General features: G+C 39.9%; 1 protein-coding gene across 18 annotated transcripts in view; it reads right to left on the reverse strand.

Annotated features, from left to right (window-relative positions):
- Positions 1–21,767, reverse strand: part of ABI3BP (ABI family member 3 binding protein) — a 163,849-nt gene that overhangs the window by 84,464 nt on the left and 57,618 nt on the right. For 15 of the 18 annotated variants that reach the window (XM_067466635.1, XM_067466625.1, XM_067466623.1 and 12 more), the window contains exons 7-14: positions 19,439–19,490; positions 17,500–17,571; positions 15,814–15,906; positions 8,375–8,452; positions 6,209–6,283; positions 5,311–5,385; positions 543–614; positions 196–267 (exon numbers count right to left, since the gene is read on the reverse strand). In XM_067466635.1, the coding sequence (XP_067322736.1) occupies positions 196–267; positions 543–614; positions 5,311–5,385; positions 6,209–6,283; positions 8,375–8,452; positions 15,814–15,906; positions 17,500–17,571; positions 19,439–19,490 (589 nt within the window). The remainder of the gene's footprint in view (positions 1–195; positions 268–542; positions 615–5,310; positions 5,386–6,208; positions 6,284–8,374; positions 8,453–15,813; positions 15,907–17,499; positions 17,572–19,438; positions 19,491–21,767) is intronic. The other 3 variants (XM_067466622.1, XM_067466631.1, XM_067466633.1) reach the window with 3 other exon arrangements.

Here is a 21,767-nt window from a genome sequence, read left to right on the forward strand (position 1 = left end):
CAGCAGCCTGGGGTTTGTAATAAAAACCATTTAGAATTTGACACTCTGGATCAGACACTCTGGTAAAACGTTCACATGCATTTACACATGAAAGATTCAGATTTTAGATACAAAATGTTCTTTATCATAAGTCCCAACCTGCTTTAACATCAAAATGTAATGTTCAAATGCAGCTTCAGGGGAAAGAATAATTACCTTGCTTTGTCCGTGTGGCTTTTGGAACAGGTGTTTGGGATTCTGAAGAGACTGACTCTATTTCATGTGAAGCTACAGTAAAAGAAATGGCCAGGTCTTTATAGAGGTCACTGGATCATTTTGTAAGAAGTCTATTTGTAAGGCCCATACCTATAGTGGGCTTTCTAGGAAACAATTTTACGAATAATGGAAAGATATTTGAAAAGTATTAATTGGCTGAATCATCAATTTCCATAAATCATGAAAAACCAAAAGTAAAGTAAATACTACTATCACAATGTGGCTTTAATGTCATTATTTTCAAGAAATTTTTAAAAAGTATTTTCAAAAAAGAAAATCATTATTACCTAAAGTTTCAGTGGACATTGGGGAGGTAGGGGGTGTTTTTGTTTTGGGAAATTCTGGAAACTTGTATGGAGCTAGAAGTTAGAAGAAAGAAAACATGAAAAATCCAACACAAAAGTACCTCAAATTTGAAAAACTCTCAACTTTGTGATTTTGTGTAATGGTACAAAGTTTTTATTCATCTCTGTATTTCAATGTTTGTGGATGTATGTTTCTTTACTTAATCAGTCAGCTAAGGGCCTGTCCAGACAGTACCTTCATTGCGGTATTTACCACAATGAAGGTATTTACCCCAATAAAGGAGGGGCTGTCCAGACAATGTTCTGGACAGTACTGAATTAATTCACTACAAACCAGGAAAACCCTGGTTTGTAGTGAATTAATAAGATAGTGGATTTATTCTGCGCCTCCTTGGAAGGTGTGGGATAAACCCACTATTTCTGGTGTCTGGACTACAGACACTGGACTACAGTCCAGACACCATTCTCACAGTCTACTGGACTAAATAAGCCTGGTAAACCAGCCCCTCTCCTCCGAAGCCCCCAGACCCCTTAGAAAAGTAATGAAAACTTACCTGGCCTCCATTACAGGCTTTGGCCAGCTCTCCTGGCCAGTAAAATGATGTAAAATGGGGGGGGGGAGGAGGAAAATTGCTTCCCCCCCGCTCTCCTTGCACATCATTTTTATATACCAGAAGAGCTGGCCAAAGCCTGTAATGGAGGCCTGGTAAGTTTTCATTACTTTTCTAAGGGATCTGGGGGCTTTGGGGAAGGGGGTAGGGCCTCCAGAAGTTCTCCTGAGCTAGTCCCAGAAGAACATCTGGACACCCACCCCAGAAAGTGTACTTTTTCTGGGGTGGGTGTGGAAAGGCCCCCAGGAAAATCTGCATTTTTAAAATGCAGATTCTCCTGGGATAAAGGCCTGTCTGGATCCGCCCTCAGTTTCACCAGATCCAAAGGAAGCAGAAAAGCAAAGCTCAATGAAGGAAAGCCAGCATACGTGTGAAGCATCCAGGCTCCTGCATGTGTTGACCCACTGCATATTGACTCTTACTATACAGTTTCAAAAAGATGATGATAGTTTTGAAAGATGTAATTATTCCCTTTTTATACCTAATATTATTGCTGCTTTTTGTAAATAATAAATCATTTGCTATAAATTGAAACTCTTCTGTGTTGGTTTCTACTAAGAATGTGTAATTCAGCTACATTAATAGTGAATCTTTTGAGGTCTGCATCACAGATTTACTTGTGGCTTTCATAGCTATTGCTTTATAAAGTATAAGAAAACATTCCTTTTAATTTTTTGAGCCATCTGCATATTGTTTTTCATACCTACTCCTGCCAAAATGGTGAACAGAAGTGATGATGTATCACTATTGGTTGCCATTTTGGCTATGGCACAACCAATATTAAGAGGTATGGACATCTTTGAGAGTGTGGAAAGTTATGTTGCACTTTAATGCATCAAAGAATGCAGAATTATCAAACCAAAACTTTCCCAAATATCATTCTAAGGAAAATTGGGCTTGGGGAACAATTCAGAGTGTGATTGTGGAAACCCAGAAAAGTGTAAAGTGGAGGTGGTATGCAGCCCATGGATTGTACTTTCTGTTCTCCTGATCTAAAGAGTGACCTAGAGAGAAGTGGATCCCTGGTGAATTTATATTAACACTATAGCACAACTTCTGTTGTCTTGGAGAAGCAACACTGGGAGTAAGACAGTGTTTCTCCAAACCCCCCCCCCCCCAACTTTAGTATTTTTTTATTCCAGCTGGATCGAATTTGAGTAATTTCTCAGTAGCTAGACAAAGGAGAATTCCCCTGTTCAGTATCAAGAAAGCAACAGTTCATTGTATTACCTTTCAAAAGCACAGAAAGAGAAACTCTTGGCAGAAAAGAACTTAAAAGTGGCTTTTTAAAAACTATTACATTTGTTTTGTATAAATGCAATTCAAAAACCACTTTTGCACAATCCAACAGAGTTGCTTATGATAGAGATTGTGTATTTCAATTATATTAATTGTGCTTAACTGTTTTTTGAGTTGTGACCATGGTGCCTCTGTTCCTATGAGAATCTGGCTTTGAAATCACAAATATACCAATGATGATGAATAAAAGCAATCATTAATAGTAGCCAAGAGTTAGCTCATGCTAATGGATCTTTTAATCATTGGCTATTGTCATATTTGATTGACTCTATTGCTCTTGCTAATTTTATATTTCTGGTTTTAAATATTTAAATATTAATCTGCTCCAAGTCCCAAGATGGTGGTGGAGTATAAATAAAAGTGTTTATTATTATTATTATTATTATTATTATTATTATTATTATGTTTGCTTATTGGCATTATTGAAGCTACAATAAGAGGGTAATAGATATGTGTGGCTCAGGGGTGGTTTGCAGTTGTTGCTGTTATTCGGCAGTTTCACAATCTGGTGTTATTGACTGATTTTATACCATCAATGATTTAAATTCTCTCCAAGAATCTAGGAATCAGTTATGTATTTTTGGACAATTTTGACTTTCAAAGGTGTCAAATGACCATTATATATAGCTGTTGTTATTGTTGTAGCCACAATTATTATTATTACTGCACACTTTCCCTGGCCCTGGGATTCACACTGTCACAAATTTCTTTTAAACATTATTTTCTTTCTTCTCTTCTCTATAGATTTCTGGCACATTTTAGGTTCACAACATCTTTGTTGGCATTGCTTAGCACTACTGCATCAGAAATAAAAGCAGAAAGACTTTTTGATATTATATTTTACACATAAAAATAACATTTATAAACAAAAGGAAATCGAACAAATGAATGTAAATTATTGCTTGTCAAGTAACTTACATAAAAAGATAATTTCAGTAAAACATTGCAGATATTTGTTATGTTATTACTAGGTCAAACTATACATGGAAACTAAGAAACAACCAACTCATTTATCTAATCTGTTTTGAATTGTTGCCAATTCTTTCTTAAGTTTTCTTAGATTCCATTTCTTTCCCAATGTCAGCAATAAAAAGAAGTACATGTTCCATTTTAAATCCCTGTACTTTTCTGTTTATATTTAGTGTAATACCTTATTATTTAAACGGAGAGTGGCATATATTAAGTTAAAAAAAACTATAGTACTCAAATTTATTTCCCACAGTCATATTCTTTGTTTGTAGATTTAGTCTTTTGCTTTTAGGTATCTATAATGATGGCAGTACCACTCCAGCTGTTATTGAGTCTATATATAAAGTTTAAAAAATGATACAGCTATAACTTGTACAATACAAAATACTTTTCTGAAACAATGTGCTGAACATTGTAAACAGAATTTATAATGCCAAGGGTATGTATATAATAGATTTCAATATTATACTGGGCTATTTTATTGTGCCAAATCCAACATTAGCCCTGTTTTAAAGACTATCATTTCAATCAGTCATACCAAAGTTACTGGTGCATTCTATGTCTCGTTTACTTCACTAGATTTACTTTAGGTAAGACTAATATTGGATTTATCCCACTATGCTAAAGCAACCAAATGAAAGTATTTGCTAATCCCAGTTAGAATAGACTAGTTGAATTAATGGAATGTCCAAAATCTCTATTGAACTAACAACTAGATTTAGCCCAAAAATATACAAGAACATATATAATTTTTAATTCAATATTTCCCTTATATATATTAATTGTTGCTTCAAATTAACTTCTCAGAGTCATCACCTTCATGAGACTTATAGCTCTATCGTATTATGAATACTTATTTCAGTCAAAATATTCTACTTTAAGGGCCCGTCCACATGGCCAAATGAGGTAGAGTGGAGGTATGGGTTCACCTGCACATTGTGGCAAAGTGATGAGTAGGAACTGGCTGGTTACATAGCCACACTGCTTTCCCAAGGCTTGGGCAACACAGGGACAGGGGATGGCACTTATAATCTGTCTCGTGTCCTTGGCTTTGTGGTAACCATAAGGTGAGAAAACTGCTGGTGGTCATCACACATTGCATCTACTGATGCTGACTAGAATACTAGAATGATGAGGCAAGGGGGAAGGAGGGTGAAATAGACTCTTTTCCTTTCTCCTCTTCTATGTCGCTCTGATACTCTGGCCAATGTCAGTACGTGTAACAAGTGATGACCACTACCAATCTTGCACCTGAGATATGATGGGTATGGTAAAGGTGGCCATCCAGTACAATCAAACCTTGACTCCTTCCAGCTGCTGATGTGTGGCCTGTGTAAATGGGCCCCAACTCACTTTATTTACCTGCAGGTCTATTTTTAAACCAGCCAGTGAGAGGAACAACCTACTGTGAACCAATTGCCAAACTGTCTTATTTTCTTTCTGGGGAGAATCTACACTTGGTCTGCTACATAGCCAAATTCATCATAAAAGGCATACAGCATGAGAGATCTCACAAAATGGGGTCCCTTATTTTGGTGATGAACTTATCAAAATTCTCTGACTGACCCTTTAATGCTCCCCACTCTACTCCCCCACTTTCATCTTGTAATTTAACCCCATTTTAGCAAATTTATTATTTAAGTTTTATTGTGTTTTAATTTATTTTAGTTAACTATTACAGGTTTTTGGCATGGTGATTAGTTTCTATTTGTCTGTATATTTTTTTATTGTTGATATGGTTAGTGGACTAATTAAGAAACAGATCTATATATCTCCAATATATATTCAGTCCTCCACCCAACATATCAAGAGCATTGGTCTCCAGTAGTCCCAAATCTGCAACTGAAGTACCATTAAAAATATTTATTTACCCAGTATGTCAGGAGACAATTCAGCCATTGGAGTTACACTATGTTTTGAAGCTTCCAGTTCACTGTTAGTGCGTGCTAAAAAAAGAAGAAGTTCATATCCTTTCTTTATATAACATACAAAGAATGCTACAGGACAGAATGAGGAGGATAGAATTGCAAAAAAGGCAACATTTTGTCTTCTATCCCATTACTCCAACAGTCATGATATATTTTGCTATAGCAAAAGAAATATTTTGATTAACCGTACGGAATGATATATTAAGTCTCTTGCAAAGCTCTTACAACTAAAGAAGCACCAAAAAAAGGCATACAAAAGGAACTGAAGTGATTTTACACACAATTACTTGGGAGAAATCCCATTAAACAAAATGGGACTAAATTTTAAGTAAAAGGGATTGTATTATGAATTTATATAATTCAAGACTACTTCAAAATTACTTTATAAACACGTGAAGCATGCAAAACTTTTAAAAAGATTTTGAAGATTTCAGTTCATATTCAGAGCAAGGTGGAAAAGAGTTAAGATCCTTTGTTTATCAGCACTACAAGCCTCCAAATCAACAAATATAGCAGCAATTATTATATCATAATGTACCAAAAATGTTGTTGTCTTACATTGCTCATACTGAGTAATGTTATGCCAATGTGGCTTCTATGTTTCTCCATAGCAAAGTCCATAGGAGAATGATTGACTCTTTTTCTTTTCTAAGCAGAAACTGTTTTAGACTAAAGAAGCCAAGTTGTGTGAAAATACCAATAATTGTATTCCATTGTAAGAAAACCACATGCTGGTCACTGTTCATAGAATCATAGAGTCATCCAGTACAACCCCCTGGCAAGAAGCAGGAAAATGACATTCAAAGCAACAAGAGTACGAACACAAAAAAGTATGAATCACCTGATGGACTCTCCGATTCTTTTAAGACACTTGGAGTTGTTGGTTTGCTACTTTCCCAGTCCAGTTCAGCCATAGCTGCAAATTAATTAAAAGAAACAAGAAGTATAAATATAGCATATCATAGTGTATTGAAGGTAAATAAAGGAAATTAATTTGCTTGCATTCAGTGGAGAAAGTTTTATTTCAGAATATAGATTAGGCACTAATAACTTTTTGATAATAAACTAGGATATGTATAATTCTTCAGAATAACACAAGGCTAAATCCAATTTTAGTGCCAACTAGAGTAGAGACATCACACGGGCAACGAAGATCCGCATAGTTAAAGCAATGTTATTCCCTGTAGTAACCTTTGGATGTGAGAGCTGGACCATAAGGAAGGCTGAACGAAGGAAGATAGATGCTTTTGAACTGTGGTGTTGGAGGAATGTTCTGAGAGTGTCCTAGACAGTGAGAAGATCCAACCAGTCCATACTTCAGGAAATAAAGCTTGACTGCTCATTGGAGGGAAGGATAGTAGAGGAAAATATGAAGTACTTTGGCCACATAATGAGAAGACAGGAAAGCTTTGAGAAGACAATGATGCAGGGGAAAATGGAGGGAAAAAGGAAGAGGGGCTGACCAAGGGCAAGATGGAGGAATGGTATCCTTGAGGTGACTGGTTTGACTTGGAAGGAGCTGGGGTGGCCACGGCCGACAGGGAGCAAAGAGTCAGAGGCAACTGAACAAATAAACAACATCACAAAGAGTACAATCACTGAACTGAATAGCATTTACTTTAATATTGACTGGAAACACCCTGTTCATTTCAAAGGCTCTACTCTAGCTGGAGCCAAAGTTGGATTCAATATACAGTTTCTTGCACTATTTTTCAAAGACATTTCTGCTTCAAGAGGGTCCAGGGTGTAAGTAACAATAGACAGTTTGGCTGTCTGTGAAGTTAGATGGAAAACATTCCACCGAGTAGCTGGGATTTATGCTGAAGAGCTATTTGTTGGTAGTTTGAATAATTTGAAAGAGCAAGTTAATGGAGTGAAGAAATATCAGTAAGTGTTAAGAAATGCAGGCTATTATAGAAGTTATAAAGAGAGCTGTAGAAAATCCCCTGAGTTGGTGAAAATAGAATACTGAAGCGATTAAATATAGAGCAGCATATTTATGGCCACAAAAGAAAATGGTGAAAACTTTCTGCTTCAAAAAGAACTCTCAAAATCATTACCTTCCAAATCTACCAACTCTGACAACAAACAAAATATAATTATCATTTTACTTGTTCTGGTAACTGCTCAAAATTTCTGATCACAGTTTCAAAGTAGTCATTACACTGGTTTCAGTTTATGAAGAAACTCTATCTTGTGGACCTCTTCAGGGCTCAGGGTTTCAAAGTAAAACAATCACAATATGCATATCCAAGTCAATTAAATAGTTTTGTTGGGGTTGTGTCTGCTAAAGAAATTAGGTATAAATTACATGTAGTCATTGCCGGCAGCTGATTAATGTAGAAATGTGAAAATGTGTCCTCTTTTTCCTCATGTGATGTTAAGTTATACTAAACTTGAGAATTTACAACCCATTGATTTCAGACCTGAGACTTAATCTTAATCTTTGTAACACCAAAAATATGACCAGGAATTGAACACAATAACAGTGATAACACCACAACTCATGGAGATATAGTAATAATCCATCTAATACCAGAACAATGAGTTACCGAATCAGTGAAAGGAAAACAGATATTGGTATGTTAGAGGTGCTTTGTCACAAAGTGATACAGTGCATACAATGAAACAATGATAAAGATAGCAGTGAATATTTGGTATGATTCATTTAAATACCAGTCTAAAGACATCAGCCTTATGAAGCCTTTTCCATCATGCAGGTATCCATATAATATAAAAATATAAAGACATAAAAATGGGAGTGCAAATGTTGTTTATGATTAACAAAGAACATAAATATCAATGGGCCTGTTGTATTCAAATATTGATTTCTAAATTTAAAACCTGCTTCAAGTTCATCATTTATATTAAAAGAATATTATTATATACAGTTTTACTTGCTTCAATATATTTCACCAAATTAATGTACTTTTCTTATTTCATTCAAATGAGTAAACAACACAACATTCTGTTTTGTCAAGGCACCATATAGAAAAGTACTTCTCACCAGGTTGAGATTGTGGAGAGATTTCTTGTACTTCTGGTGTTTTGGATTCTGCAGGCCATTCTTGAGTTTCATTCTTCGCTACATAAAGCAACAAGTAGAATTTAATAAACAAACGGGACTTGGGTTGTATGGTAAAGAATAGCCAAATCAACCACTATAACTGTGAAGAACAAAAGGATTTAAATTCTTAACTATATAACTGTTCCTGGCTCTCTTTTTTCTTATAATACAAATCCAAAATTATGTTTGTAGAAGAATCAAGATTTTGGCCCCCCTTAGGACAGCATTCTCTGACTGGCCAAAATTTATTTATTTATTTATTTATTTGCTATATTTATATACCGCCGTTTCTCAGCCTAGCCGGCGACTCAACGCGGTTTACAACATAATATAACAATCAACAGTAAAAAAGTTAAAAGCATAAAAAACATAAAAAACATAAAAACACAATTCATACATCAATACCAATCCAGTTCGACTCTTAACTAAAAACGTGATCCAGTTCGTCATCCATGTTGCCAGTCCTTTAGTCAGTTACCATTCGTTGCATTGGGTTAACCAAATGCCTGCTTAAACATCCAGGTCTTCAATCTTCTTCGGAATATCATCAATGAAGGGGCTGATCTTACCTCCAAGGGCAGGGCGTTCCATAGCCGCGGGGCCACCACAGAAAAGGCCCTGTCTCTCGTACCCGCCAGCCGCACCTGTGAAGCAGGCGGGATAGAGAGCAGGGCCTCCCCAGAAGATCTTAGGGTCCTGGCGGGCTGATAGGCCGAGATACGTTCGGATAGGTAAGTTGGGCCAGAACCGTTTAGGGCTTTAAAGGCCAACGCCAGCACTTTGAATTGAGCCTGGTAGCAGATTGGCAGCCAGTGGAGCTGGTGCAGCAGAGGAGTTGTATGCTCCCTGCGCTCCGCTCCCGTTAGTATCATTGCTGCCGAACGTTGGACTAGTTGGAGCTTCCGGGCCGTCTTCAAAGGCAACCCCACGTAGAGAGCGTTGCAGTAGTCCAAACGGGATGTAACCAGAGCGTGGACTACCGTGGCCAAGTCAGACTTCCCAAGGTACGGGCGCAGTTGGCGCACGAGTTTTAACTGTGCGAATGCTCCCCTGGTCACCGCCGAAACCTGGGGCTCCAGGCTCAGCGATGAGTCCAGGATCACACCCAAACTGCGAACCTGCGTCTTCAGGGGGAGTGCGACCCCATCCAACACAGGCTGTAACCCTATACCCTGTTCGGCCTTGCGACTGACCAGGAGTACCTCTGTCTTGTCTGGATTCAATCTCAATTTGTTCGCCCCCATCCAGACCGTCACAGCGGCCAAGCACCGGTTCAGGACCTCGACAGCCTCCTTAGTAGCAGGTGGAAAGGAGTGACAGAGTTGGACATCATCCGCATACAGATGACATCGCACTCCGAAACTCCGGATGATCTCACCCAGCGGCTTCATGTAGATGTTAAACAACATGGGAGACAATATTGAGCCCTGAGGAACCCCACAAGACAAAGGTTGTGGGGTTGAACAGGAGTCTCCCAGTAACACCTTCTGAGACCGACCCTCGAGGAATGAGCGGAGCCACTGTAAAACAGTTCCTCCAAGACCCATTCCCGCGAGGCGTCTCAGAAGGATACCGTGGTCGACAGTATCGAAGGCCGCTGAGAGGTCCAGAAGCACCAACAGGGACACACTCCCCCTGTCGAGCTCCCGGCGCAGATCATCCACTAAGGCGACCAAGGCTGTCTCAGTACCGTGCCCCGGCCTGAAGCCAGACTGTGCCGGATCCAGATAATCCGTGTCTACCAAGAATGCCTGGAGTTGTGAGGCCACCACACGTTCCAGGACTTTGCCCAAAAAGGGGAGATTGGAAACAGGCCGGAAGTTGACGAATTGAGTGGGGTCCAGTGATGGTTTCTTCAACAGCGGTTTTATTACAGCTTGCTTTAAGCTGGCTGGAAAGATGCCTTCCCGGAGGGAGGCATTAACCACCACCTTCACCCACTCGGCCAATCCCCGTCTGGCCTCCTTCAGAAGCCAGGATGGGCAGGGGTCTAGGATGCATGTGGTAGCTCTCATTCCTCCAAGCACCTTGTCCACATCCTCGGATTGAACCAATTGAAATGAATCCATCAAAACCGGACAAGCAGATGCTCGTGTTACATCCTCAGAGACTGCCGTTAATATGGTGTCCAGACCAGAGCGGATCAAAGCGACTTTGTCTGCAAAGAACTGAGCAAAGGCTTCACAGCGAGCTGCCGAGTCATCAGGGCACCCATCCTGAATGGTGGGTTTTAACAGGCCTCTGACAACTCGGAACAGTTCGGCCGGACGGTTCTTTGCAGACGCAATAGTGGCCGCAAAGAAGGTCTTCTTTGCGGCTTTTATTGCCGCGGCATATGCCCTTAAGAAGGACATAAACCGTGTTCGATTTGGCTCGCTCGGATTCGAACGCCACACGCTCTCTAGTTCCCTCTTCTTTCGCTTCAACGCTGCCAGCTCCTCAGTGAACCAAGGAGCTGGTTTAGCTCGGCTACTTGAGAGGGGACGTTCTGGAGCGATCGTGTTTATTGCCCTAGTCATCTCCCCATTCCAGAGAGCGACCAGGGCATCAACAGGATCACCAACCGAGGCGGCAGGAAATTCCCCAAGAGCCGTCAGGAATCCATCCGGATCCATAAGCCTCCTGGGGCGGACCAACTTAATGGGTCCTCCACCTCTGCAGAGGTTAGGGGGTGCAGTTAATCTAAAGCTGACCAGGTGGTGGTCGGTCCATGGCAACGGAGAGATGGATAACTCCTCAACACCGCCACCTTCCTCCCATCCCTGGCAGAAAACCAAGTCCAATGTATGTCCAGCACTGTGGGTGGGGCCAGATACCTGTTGGGACAGCCCCATGGTTGCCATGGTAGACATGAAGTCCTGAGCCGCTCCCGATAGGGTGGTCTCGGCGTGGACATTGAAGTCCCCCAGCACAAGCAGCCGCTGGGACTCCAATGCCAGGTCCGAGATCACCCCCGCTAGCTCAGTCAGGGAGTCTGTAGTGCAGCGAGGTGGACGGTACACTAACAGAATCCCTAATCTGTCCCGGTCACCCACCCTCAGGTGGACGCATTCAAAATTTGTTGACTGCGGGATGGGGGCCCTGGTCAGAAGAATGGAGTCTCTATAGATCACTGCAACCCCGCCTCCCCGCCCCCCGGATCTTGGTTGGTGCTGCACGGAGAAACCTGGCGGGCAAAGCTGGGTCAAATTCACACCTCCAGCTTCGTCCAGCCAGGTCTCCGTGATGCACGCCAGATCTGCCCGTTCATCCAGGATTAAATCCTGGATGAAAGCTGTTTTGCCATTGACAGATCTGGCGTTCAACAGCACCACCTTCAATCCGGGGGGACCGCCGACCTGGTTACACCAATTCACCATATCAGGAGACCGAGTTGGAGTTACTAATGTTGTTGTACGATCCCTAGGCCGAATTCGAGGTCTCCTTTTCCCGTATCTCCCCATCCCCACCACGACTTCTATGGGGGCTCCCCGACCAATGGAACACCCTCCCTCCTCCATGACGCAGTCTACCTTCCTATTTTCACCCCATGCTTCACTGCTGGTTATATGATTTATCACCGGTTTAACTCGCACTGGGATCTCCAATTCACTCCCCTCCTTACCTCTCCCGCAGGCAGCTAACAGCAGTGTTACAAGATACCAGGAGATCGGAACTAGCATGGGTGGTAGATGTTAGCAGTCTCAATAAAGCTACCAAAGTTCGTAAAGTGCAGCTTGTGGTTGTATAAATCTTACAGTTCTTAAAGTGCAAAGGAGGATAGTAACACTCACACTAAAGCTACCAAAGTTCTTAAAGTGCAGCCAGTGGTTGTAGCAACCTCCCAGGTCTTAAAGTGCAAAAGGTTATTGAGATTGTTCTAAAGTGCTAAAATAAGGTGCGTCATGGAGGAACCCCAATTTCAGAAGCTAGGGACTAGCACCTGGATAGTAACCAATACAGTACAGGATAACAATTTAAAGTGCTAAAGGATTAAGGTGCTGATAATATAAAGTGCTAGAATTGTACAAAATAACAGCACCACCTAATCTGTTGGTAGAGATGTTAAGACACACAAAATCAAGGCAATGAACGACTGAAAATGGACCAAAAGGTGGATTGGTATTGGTCCTTCCGGAGATAAAGCTAGTGTCCGCAAGGATGATCAACGGCCGAAATCGGCCCGATGGTAAAGGATGGACACGCAGGTGGACAGCACAGTAAATTGAACAGCACAGCGGTCGGCACAATAGATTGAACAGCACAGGTAGTCGGCACAATAGATAGTTAGTCGGCACACGTCGGACAACCAAGGTCGGTCAGCACAGCGTTGGCCTAAAGTTGGTAGCGTCGATGGCATCCACAGTTTGGCCCCAGTGATGCTCTGGAGGGGTGCGATAACCGCACCACGAACCAAGATGGCGGCCGCGTCAAGACCTGGGGCGACAACTCAAGCCACCCCGGGGTCCTAGCGCCGCACGCCGACAAGGCCAGCAACTGCGAGTTATCCCGGCCCCAAAAGCTCCGGTCGACTAATCTGTGGTTTGGGAGGGAGCGTGCTCGGACCCAACTAGAGGTGGGCCTCGCTCCACCTCCACTCTTCTCTTCTGGGGAGCCGACTCCACGGCTGAAGCAGCCAGATGTCCGAGGCTGCAGCTGGAACGCAAACCGGCTGGGCCGAGCAGGAGGGGGCGCCGTGGGTGAAAACAGCCCTCTCGGAGGTCAGTCTGCCAGCCCGCTGGGCGGCCAAGCAGCCGAACAAAGCCTCCACTTCTCCGTCCAGGTACAACGTCCAAGCTAAGATTATCGAAGCTGGAGACTGGAGGGTGTAAGGGGGTCCAGAAGGGGTCCAGTAGCTGGGAGGTAGGGAGCTTGGGGCCAACAATGGCGGTGGCCCAGTTGTCTTCTCCTTTCCTCCTTCCCCGTTTGTTCGTCTTCTTTCTCCGACGCTCCCCGAAAGGTCTCCAAGCTCACTTTCGTGACCCTGGGAATTACTGTTTGTGTGGGGGCGGTTTTTTAGGAGTCCAAAAGGGGAAATAGAGCCAGAATAAGGTAAATTGAGGCCCCTCTCTTACCCTGGGAAGAAGGTTCGCTGCTTACCACGCCGCCATCATTTTGAGTAATTTGTAGTTTGTAGTTTGCAAATAGTTCGACTTCAAAGAGCTCCCATTCAAACAAATACTTTACTCTTATGTCCAGTCTCTCTGGGTAGCTTATTCAGCAAGTTTCCTTTCTGTGCTCTTTGCTCTTTCTTCCCTCCGTTTCCTTTATCTCTCTTTACTTTTTGTTTCTTTGTAACTCCAATTAATTAATCTTAATGGAGGCGGTAAGCCGCAATACCATCCCATTAGGTCGGCGTCCTCATTCCGGGTCTTATCTTCAAGGTCTCTCGTTGCCAGTAGAGGTTTCCAAGGAAACCCCCCCTCGCTGCGTGCCTTGGAGGAATGCCAACACACTTTATCTGTCGTTGTTGGGGGGTGATATTACTCCCCCGACCCCTTAGGTGAGGTTTCAGCTTTGGAGCTCGAGGAGCCTCAGCAAGCTGCTGCAGCCTCCATGCTCATTATCATCGGCATATTGGAGTTCTATAACAGATGTTGTAGGTCTTCTAAATTTGGAGCTCGAGGAGCCTCAGCAAGCTGCTGCAGCCTCCATGCTACATTATCATCGGCATTACTTCTGAAGAGTCTCCAAACTCTGAAGCAAGTTTTTGAGGTGCTTGGAAATCTATACCATGAAGAAGAATTATACCATCCCCCAACCTACATTGAATTCAACTCTTGCACAAATCTAGAAGTGGATAAAATGTTGGCATGACTACACAAAAGTGATTACCCTATCTAACAATTATTCTTAAGACTGCTTAACACTCAACATCCCTTCTTTGCTATGAGTGCATGTAAACAGATTGACAAGGATGATAATTCAAATCATAAACAAGTTTCATATAGCACACCTCAAGTTAAAATGGCAGTTAGAAACCTTATACAAATATACATTTCAGACAAATAAGTTTGATACACACATTATTATTTTAAACTCCTAATTAAATGGTTATTGCCAGTGTTTCAATTTTGATGAACTTTAGAATCTCAGCAGAAGCCGCTGGCTTCACACACAATATCCAAATATGTTTTGAAACAGAAAAGAAATTAAAAATGTCGTACTGTTCTACAAGACGTCCAGCTCTTCTGTGTGTCCTATGTTGAAAATTATTTAGTTGGATGACTCCTTCCCCCTTAAAACCAGCAGGAAACCTTGGGCCAAGTGCTAGCCCTCAGGAACTAAGCAAATCTCAGATAGGAACTTCATTGGTTTCGTACAGAAACCCATTACTGAGATGAAGTAGTTGGACTAGAAAAAAGACATATGAATCCAGTAGGCTTGGGTAACCACGGAAAAATTTGGTTCTAAACTCGTTTTGTTTTTAGGGGGCCCTTGCGTTTCATTTTTTTTAATAATTCCGAAATTTTCCTTTTAAAAATTTCGAAATATACGAAATTTCGTATAATTACGAATCGATTTGTTAATGGCGGACACGATTGCGCAATATGCTAAAAAAACCTCCAAATGGGACAGGGGGAACTTCTGAAGCTTCCCTCTCCCTCTGTTGTTGACTGTTGGTGTGATAAAACAAACAACAACTATAAAACTTGCACCAGACATGCGAAAATAATTACGAAATAATTACAAAATAATTACGAAATAATTACAAAATAATTACGAAATAAATTGAAAAAATTGTTTTGAATCTAATTTACTCCTCACACTATTCCTGCATGGCTCAATATTGGATTGTAAGCTAATTTAAATACGAATTAATAACGAATTACGAAATTAACTAACGAAACCGCCCAGCCTAGAATCCAGAGCCTCTGATCTTTTCAAATGATATGCACAGCACTGCTAAGGATTGATATGCATTATCCTGCATTTTTCTGCACGGCGGTCAGTGCAAATCATAGACATTATCAGGTAGTGCAAATACAGCCTTATCACACAGGGCAAAAGAAGCATCCTATGATGCTTCTACCCCAGTTCACCCATGGAGCCCCATGCCTCCATCAGATGATGAAGGGTGACTTTCGGTGGGGCTCCATGGGTGTACTGGGGCAGCAGCATGGTGGAACACTGATGCTACCAACACAGAATCTTCTCCGTGTTCCATAATGAACAACAGGGCTTCAGTGGACTCAAGTCATGTGGTGACGATTCCCCATGTGGGATGGAGAAGCGTCAGCTGGTAGGTGAGGCGCTGGGATTGCCTTGCTGCCACCCCATTGCTACCCAAATTTGTCATGGAGACTGGCAAATTCATGTGATGATGTCCTTAAGAGTGCATTTATATTCTGGATCAGAAGATGGGCACACATGATTTAAGTGCCTCTCTTTTTGCTTACCAGGTGTCTTTTTTGGTTTTTCGGGTACATCCAGTGTGAAAGGTGATAGCAGCTTCTGTTGCGTTCCATTGAAATCTGGAACAATTAGGTGCACTACACACAAAATAAAGGAGTCATTTATTTGACGGTCTGTTTTAATTTAAATGTTAAGTCTACACTTTGATTCACATGCTGAAGAAAATCAGAAATCAAAGAAATAAATGAAGAATAAATTTCAGATCTTGGAAGTAAAGTACTTCCTAAAATTAATGCTATATTTTCTGGCTCCAAGAAATTCAAACTTTTAAAAAATATTAGGCTATGAGGAAAGATGAATAAGAAATACAAATAATAATAATAATAATAATAATACAGCATCAACATTTATAGTAACAGCTATTGTTATTGTTATTTATTTGGAGTGGGATAATTCTGTGGACTAATATTTTATTGGGAATTATTTTTAAAAACAATATAAATGCAATACAGTTTTTATTTTCAGTTTATCTTATACATTTATAACATTTCAAAGCTCTGATTAATAAAAAGCATTAGTGGAAAAGAGGGATTGACTGGCAGACATAGAAATAGAAATACTGCTTTGTTTTGTATGACTGAAAAATTCTGTGTTGATGACAACTTTATTTGTAAACAATTCTTAGAAAATTAGGCTTCATTGTGCTACCCAGAATTTCTTGTAATATGATCACCTTTAGGCAAGTACACATCTTTTGTGTACTTGCTGGAGGTACTAAAATCTCAGACTAAAAATCTACTCCTGCTTTCCTCTTAGAATTATGATCACACTGCATATGTGTAAATCCAAACTGCATAATTATAACATTTCCATCCCACTTAACTGTTAGAGATCCAATCTACACAATTCTGGGATTTGTAGATTGGTGACGAGGCACATTGAATTTTCTAGTCAACTTTCTTGAACTATACCATAGGGAACCACAAACCCCAGGATTCCATACATTGTAGCTCTGAAAGTTACAGTGATATCAGATATAACGTGGGGACTGCCTGTATATACATTGGACAGTTTAAGCACTGTCCAATGTATATACAGGCAGTCCCCAAGTTATGAACAAGATAGGTGCTGGACGTTTGTTCCTAAGTTAAATTTGTATTTAAGTCAGAACAGATACATTTTTAAGTGTAACTCCAGCCACACACACACACATTCAGGTCATGCTTTGGATAGCATAGGGAAGGATTAACACCCCTGTGCTGTTTGTTTTGCTGTCTGTGTTCCTGTTCAGATGATTTCACCTCACTTTCAGTCCCTATGACAATTGGATTTTGAAAAATGTGGCTTGTTGTGGAAACAAGGACTGGTGAGAAAGCTTCAGTGGAGACACCTTTCCCCATGATAACTCTTTCAGGAGTGAATTTCCCTTCCTTAGGATAGACTTCTCTTACTTCCTTCTGTCTAAACCCCATTCTGAACTGGAAGTTGGATGTTTGTAGCTCGGGGACTGTCTGTATACCCCAACTATCATAATCATCAATTTAGGTTTTGCCAGAAAGATTGCAATTAGCATTTATTGAAATTTCCATCTTTAAAATACAACTTTTCACATCTGACTACACTCCTATAGATTCAAAGCAGTTAATTATATCCATTCAAAAGAAAGTGAAAATTCAAGAAGTTAAAGGTTGAGGACAGCATCTATCTGGAATGAGGAACATCTTAGTCACCTAGTATTGGTCCTGCTAAAGGAGACTTCTCTGGGATTTTAGGCTTTGTCCGCTGTGTTACATTTTGAAGAACTGTGAAAATAATAAGAATTGATTTTTTAATAAAATCTTATTGGCCTGACATCATGTAAAAATGTATTTCTAATAGTCAGTGGTGAACATAATAAAGACCTTTCAATTTGGCAGCAAGTAGATCACAAATGTATTTCAGTAGAAGTTGCTTCAGAATAATGCAGAGGTGAAACTGGAAAGATTAAAATAAGAGTTGGAAAAGAGAAGATGGGGTAAACACCGTGTGTTATAAAGAATTAAGCCTGAAAATCATGCAATTTCAACTCTATTGGAGAGAGATAAAGCATCAACAGAAAGTGTATAGAAAATGATAGCATTTTTCAATGCATTGGGAAAAGAAATTCTAGAAAAGAGACACAAGTATATAATGTGCTGGTGAAGTATTAAGAAGATGGCAAACAGAAGCTAAGACAGTATCAAGGAGAAATGGGACATTAAATAAAGTGTGTCCATCTCATGAAGAGAAATAAAAAGTAAAAAGAGATGGTGGGTTCACCAAAAGGAGAGATACAGTGACTTATATTTTATAAGAAGAAAGGAAAAAGGGAGGAAAGCATTACCAGAATATCAAGAATAAAAAAGAAGTCTAGAGGATTACAGATAACTGGCCTACAGTGACTAGCAGGCAGCTTGAGATGCCACTGGAGTGCTAGAACCATTATATTAAAGGCTTTCTTTCCAGCCCTTTCTCCACCAAAAATTATTGCAATCTAAGTCTCTCAGTGAAAAGAAAAAAGAAGGGAGTTTTTATAGTGGAACTGGAAAAAAGTAGAGGAGCAGCTTTGAGCTCTGGAGTGAATCTTTAGAGATATCTGACATGCAAAAATGCCAGCTTTTGGAATATAAACTGTCTGGCTCTATCTATGCTTGATGTATTAGGTGGAGGGTTAATAAATAAGTAAAATTACAAACATATTCAAGTTTTGCAAAAGGCTGTAAGTGTTCAGTGATTGCTCTTCCCAAAGGAAAGCAAAATATGGACAACGCCACAACTCTGGAACTTCTGTCTCAAGAAAGTTGGACACTGACATTATTACAAGTTCCGCACAGTTATTATTACCAGATCCTTGCAATTAAATTTGACCATTACTATCCAAGATTCAACTCTAGATTTTCCAGAAGAGATTATCAGCTCCCTTGAAAAAATCTCAGTTTGAGTTTTTTGGTCAAGCAGCGAACTGTGTTCCAAATAGAAATAAAGCAAATAAATCTCCTTAGGAAGGTTTTTTAAAATAAAAACAAACAAACATTAATTCTTATGATGTTTAAAATATCTAAAAGTAGGGCATAAAATGTATTGAATTAACCGAAGATGATAAAATGAATACTAGTGCATGGCAGGTGCCTTGTTTACAAAGATTCCACCAAGAACTTTATACAAAGATTTTGTTGTTGTACATACTTTGTAAAATATTTCTGGTCTAGCCATAAATTGGATTGCTTCTGCCCATAGAATATGATCTAGAACTATGCATTGTTTTTACCATTTTCTACAGTGATCTTCATTTATTTATTTTTGTATTTGTATGATATCACAATATTAAATATCTGATGGGAATTCAGATGCTTGGATTATTGAAGGAAATTCAGATCATCTAATTCAGATCTAATTCCTAGTTCTAACTGGTGTCAACCAATTGAATCATTAAGAATTTGGTAAATCTATGTTTATATAAGACCTATGTGTACAATGGTTTACTTTAGTTGGGATTAACAACTCGATTCAGGCCTGAGAATTTTCTCATAACTCACAATATTCACTGTCACCAGTTTGCCAAGCTTTAGAGCTACACTCAAACATTCATTTTCATGTGCAAAACTGCTTCCAATTCTACAAATACCAAGTATAAGAAGTCATTGAGATTACCTTGTTTTATTATCGTAACTGGATGTAGTACTTTGGAATTTCCTGGTATAAACTGAAGAGGTGAAAAACATTGTTATAAAATAGGGATTACTTGTAAATCTATAATTCATTTTTACAAAGAAAAGAGATAGTTTTCAGTTGTATAAGGATGGTATACATACATTTTATCTAGTTCCACAGCATTTTACCTGTCTTGTCAGTGTCAAAGCAAACATTTAATTATAACACATGTCTTTTGTGTGTGCTGGAGACAGGAGAGCCTTTTGTATGTGCTGGATTACACAGAAGTTACTTGCAGAAACAAACTTCTCATATGAATTTCATGCCTAAGAACCGGTTCCTGCATCCTTCCATCCTTCTCTTCCTTATCCCTCCACTACATCCATCACTTCATAGCCTATCTTTCTTAGAAACCCATAATATTTTAGTCTACATTTCTCATATTGGACTAGATGGAGGAACAGGCTGTGAAATGTCAGCTACAAACAGATTTCTCAAGAAATCACCATCCTTCTATAGCTGCTAGAACTGCCACACAGACTTCAGTCATCACTAGGCTGTACTTAAAACAGGTATTAAAAATAAATTTCCAAGAGAGACCCAGGATAGTGGACTGGTTTGAGCGTTGGACTGTGTCTCTGGAAACCAGGGTTTGAATCCTACTCAGTCATGGAAGCCCACTGGGTGACTTTGGGAAAATCACACTCTGACCTCACAACCTCTGAGGTTGCCTGCCATAGATGCAGGCAAAACTTTAGGAGAGAATGCTTCTAGGACAGTCCAAAAAACCTACAATTACTCAAAGCACACTCTTTTTGCCTTAGAAGGTGGCAAAAGCTACCCTCTCTGAACTAATCTTGACAAGAAAACCCTATGAAAGGTCATGTTAGGATTGCCATAGATCCGAAATAACATCAAGGTACACAATAATTCTTCAGAAAGCTGTTGCCACCAACCAATTCACTAGAGCCAACCGAGAGAATAGGATGTCATCCAAGGTTAGACTGCTCATAGTTCTTTCAAACTTAAAACTAATCCAGCAACATACATCTCATTCTAATTATTCCAAATTTAGAGATACTTCTAATGCAGAGAATTCATGGTAGCACCACATCTGAGGAACAGACAAAGCATGTCTTGCATTTTGTATTATCTTGTAGTTTTGTACGTTCTGCTTGTTTTATCTCTTTCCAAGGGTTTTGAAAAGTAGTGGTGACAGCACTTGGGTGTGCTTGACGATAACTGTAACTGATTTGAATTGGCCTGTTTCATCTACATGCACCTTCACTAGAAACAAGACAATGAGTTCAGAAGAATTGTGATACAAATTTGAGTAACTGCTGGAATATTATTTTCCCACAAATTAGATTGCATACCATCAGAAAATACTCTGAAGCTGGTTCTGGTAACAGTTAGAGTAAAGAAAATAAGGTACATTTCATCAATTTAAAGATATGTAGAACTTTCAGGTTCGGTTCCAGAAAAATCAGATATATAATGAAATCCGTTATTAGATAAGTGCCGATATAGCAGATGGTTAATGTTTCCTCCTACAGCTGGAAGTGGTAGAAATTGCATACGGATATAACAGAACTATTTTAAATGAAACAGCAGCCTATGGGCAGGGGGATTACATCTGATCTAGTACACGTGAATTATTAGAAATCTTTGTCCAACTCAGCAAGGACTTCAGAAAGACAATTTGTTGATGGACTGAAATAAAAAGTTATTTTCTATACTGTAAAAGACTGCAATATAAAAAACAGAAGTGTTACATATCTTACCTATGGTCCATATTGTCCATTTCTGATATACAGTATCACAACCTTTGATTGTACTACACCTACTTGCTTGTAAGTCCCATAGAATTCAGCGGGGCCTATTTTCAATGCAACTATTGTGGCACAGCAGGTTAATGTGTCCAAGTCCTAAGGCTACGTTCAGAAGTTTTGCTGAAAGACTTCATCAAAAGGATTTTGAAAATCCAAACAAGCAATTAAAAACTGACATGGTCATGCTGGCCTCCAGTTCACTGGACAAATGTTTTTTTTTTTATTTTAAGACAATATATACAAGAATGCCCTAGTTAGGGAGAGAAAAAGGACTCCACCTTGCAGCCTGACATCATAAAAATATTTCACCAGCATGAAATGAAAGTTGAAGATAGCTTTTGACAGTTTTTCCTCCACCTATTTCTTGCTCTTGACTTATAGAGTGGAAAAATCCTAAAACAAGTCTATTTTATTGCTTTCCTAGAGCTCTGATCTGGCTTGCAAGAAGGGTGACAGAGGTGGAATAAAATTACTATAACTTTTAACTACAGCACCAT

The sequence above is a fragment of the Anolis sagrei genome, chromosome 3 (assembly GCF_037176765.1).
Source record: "Anolis sagrei isolate rAnoSag1 chromosome 3, rAnoSag1.mat, whole genome shotgun sequence".
Classification (NCBI taxonomy): Eukaryota; Metazoa; Chordata; class Lepidosauria; order Squamata; family Dactyloidae; genus Anolis; species Anolis sagrei.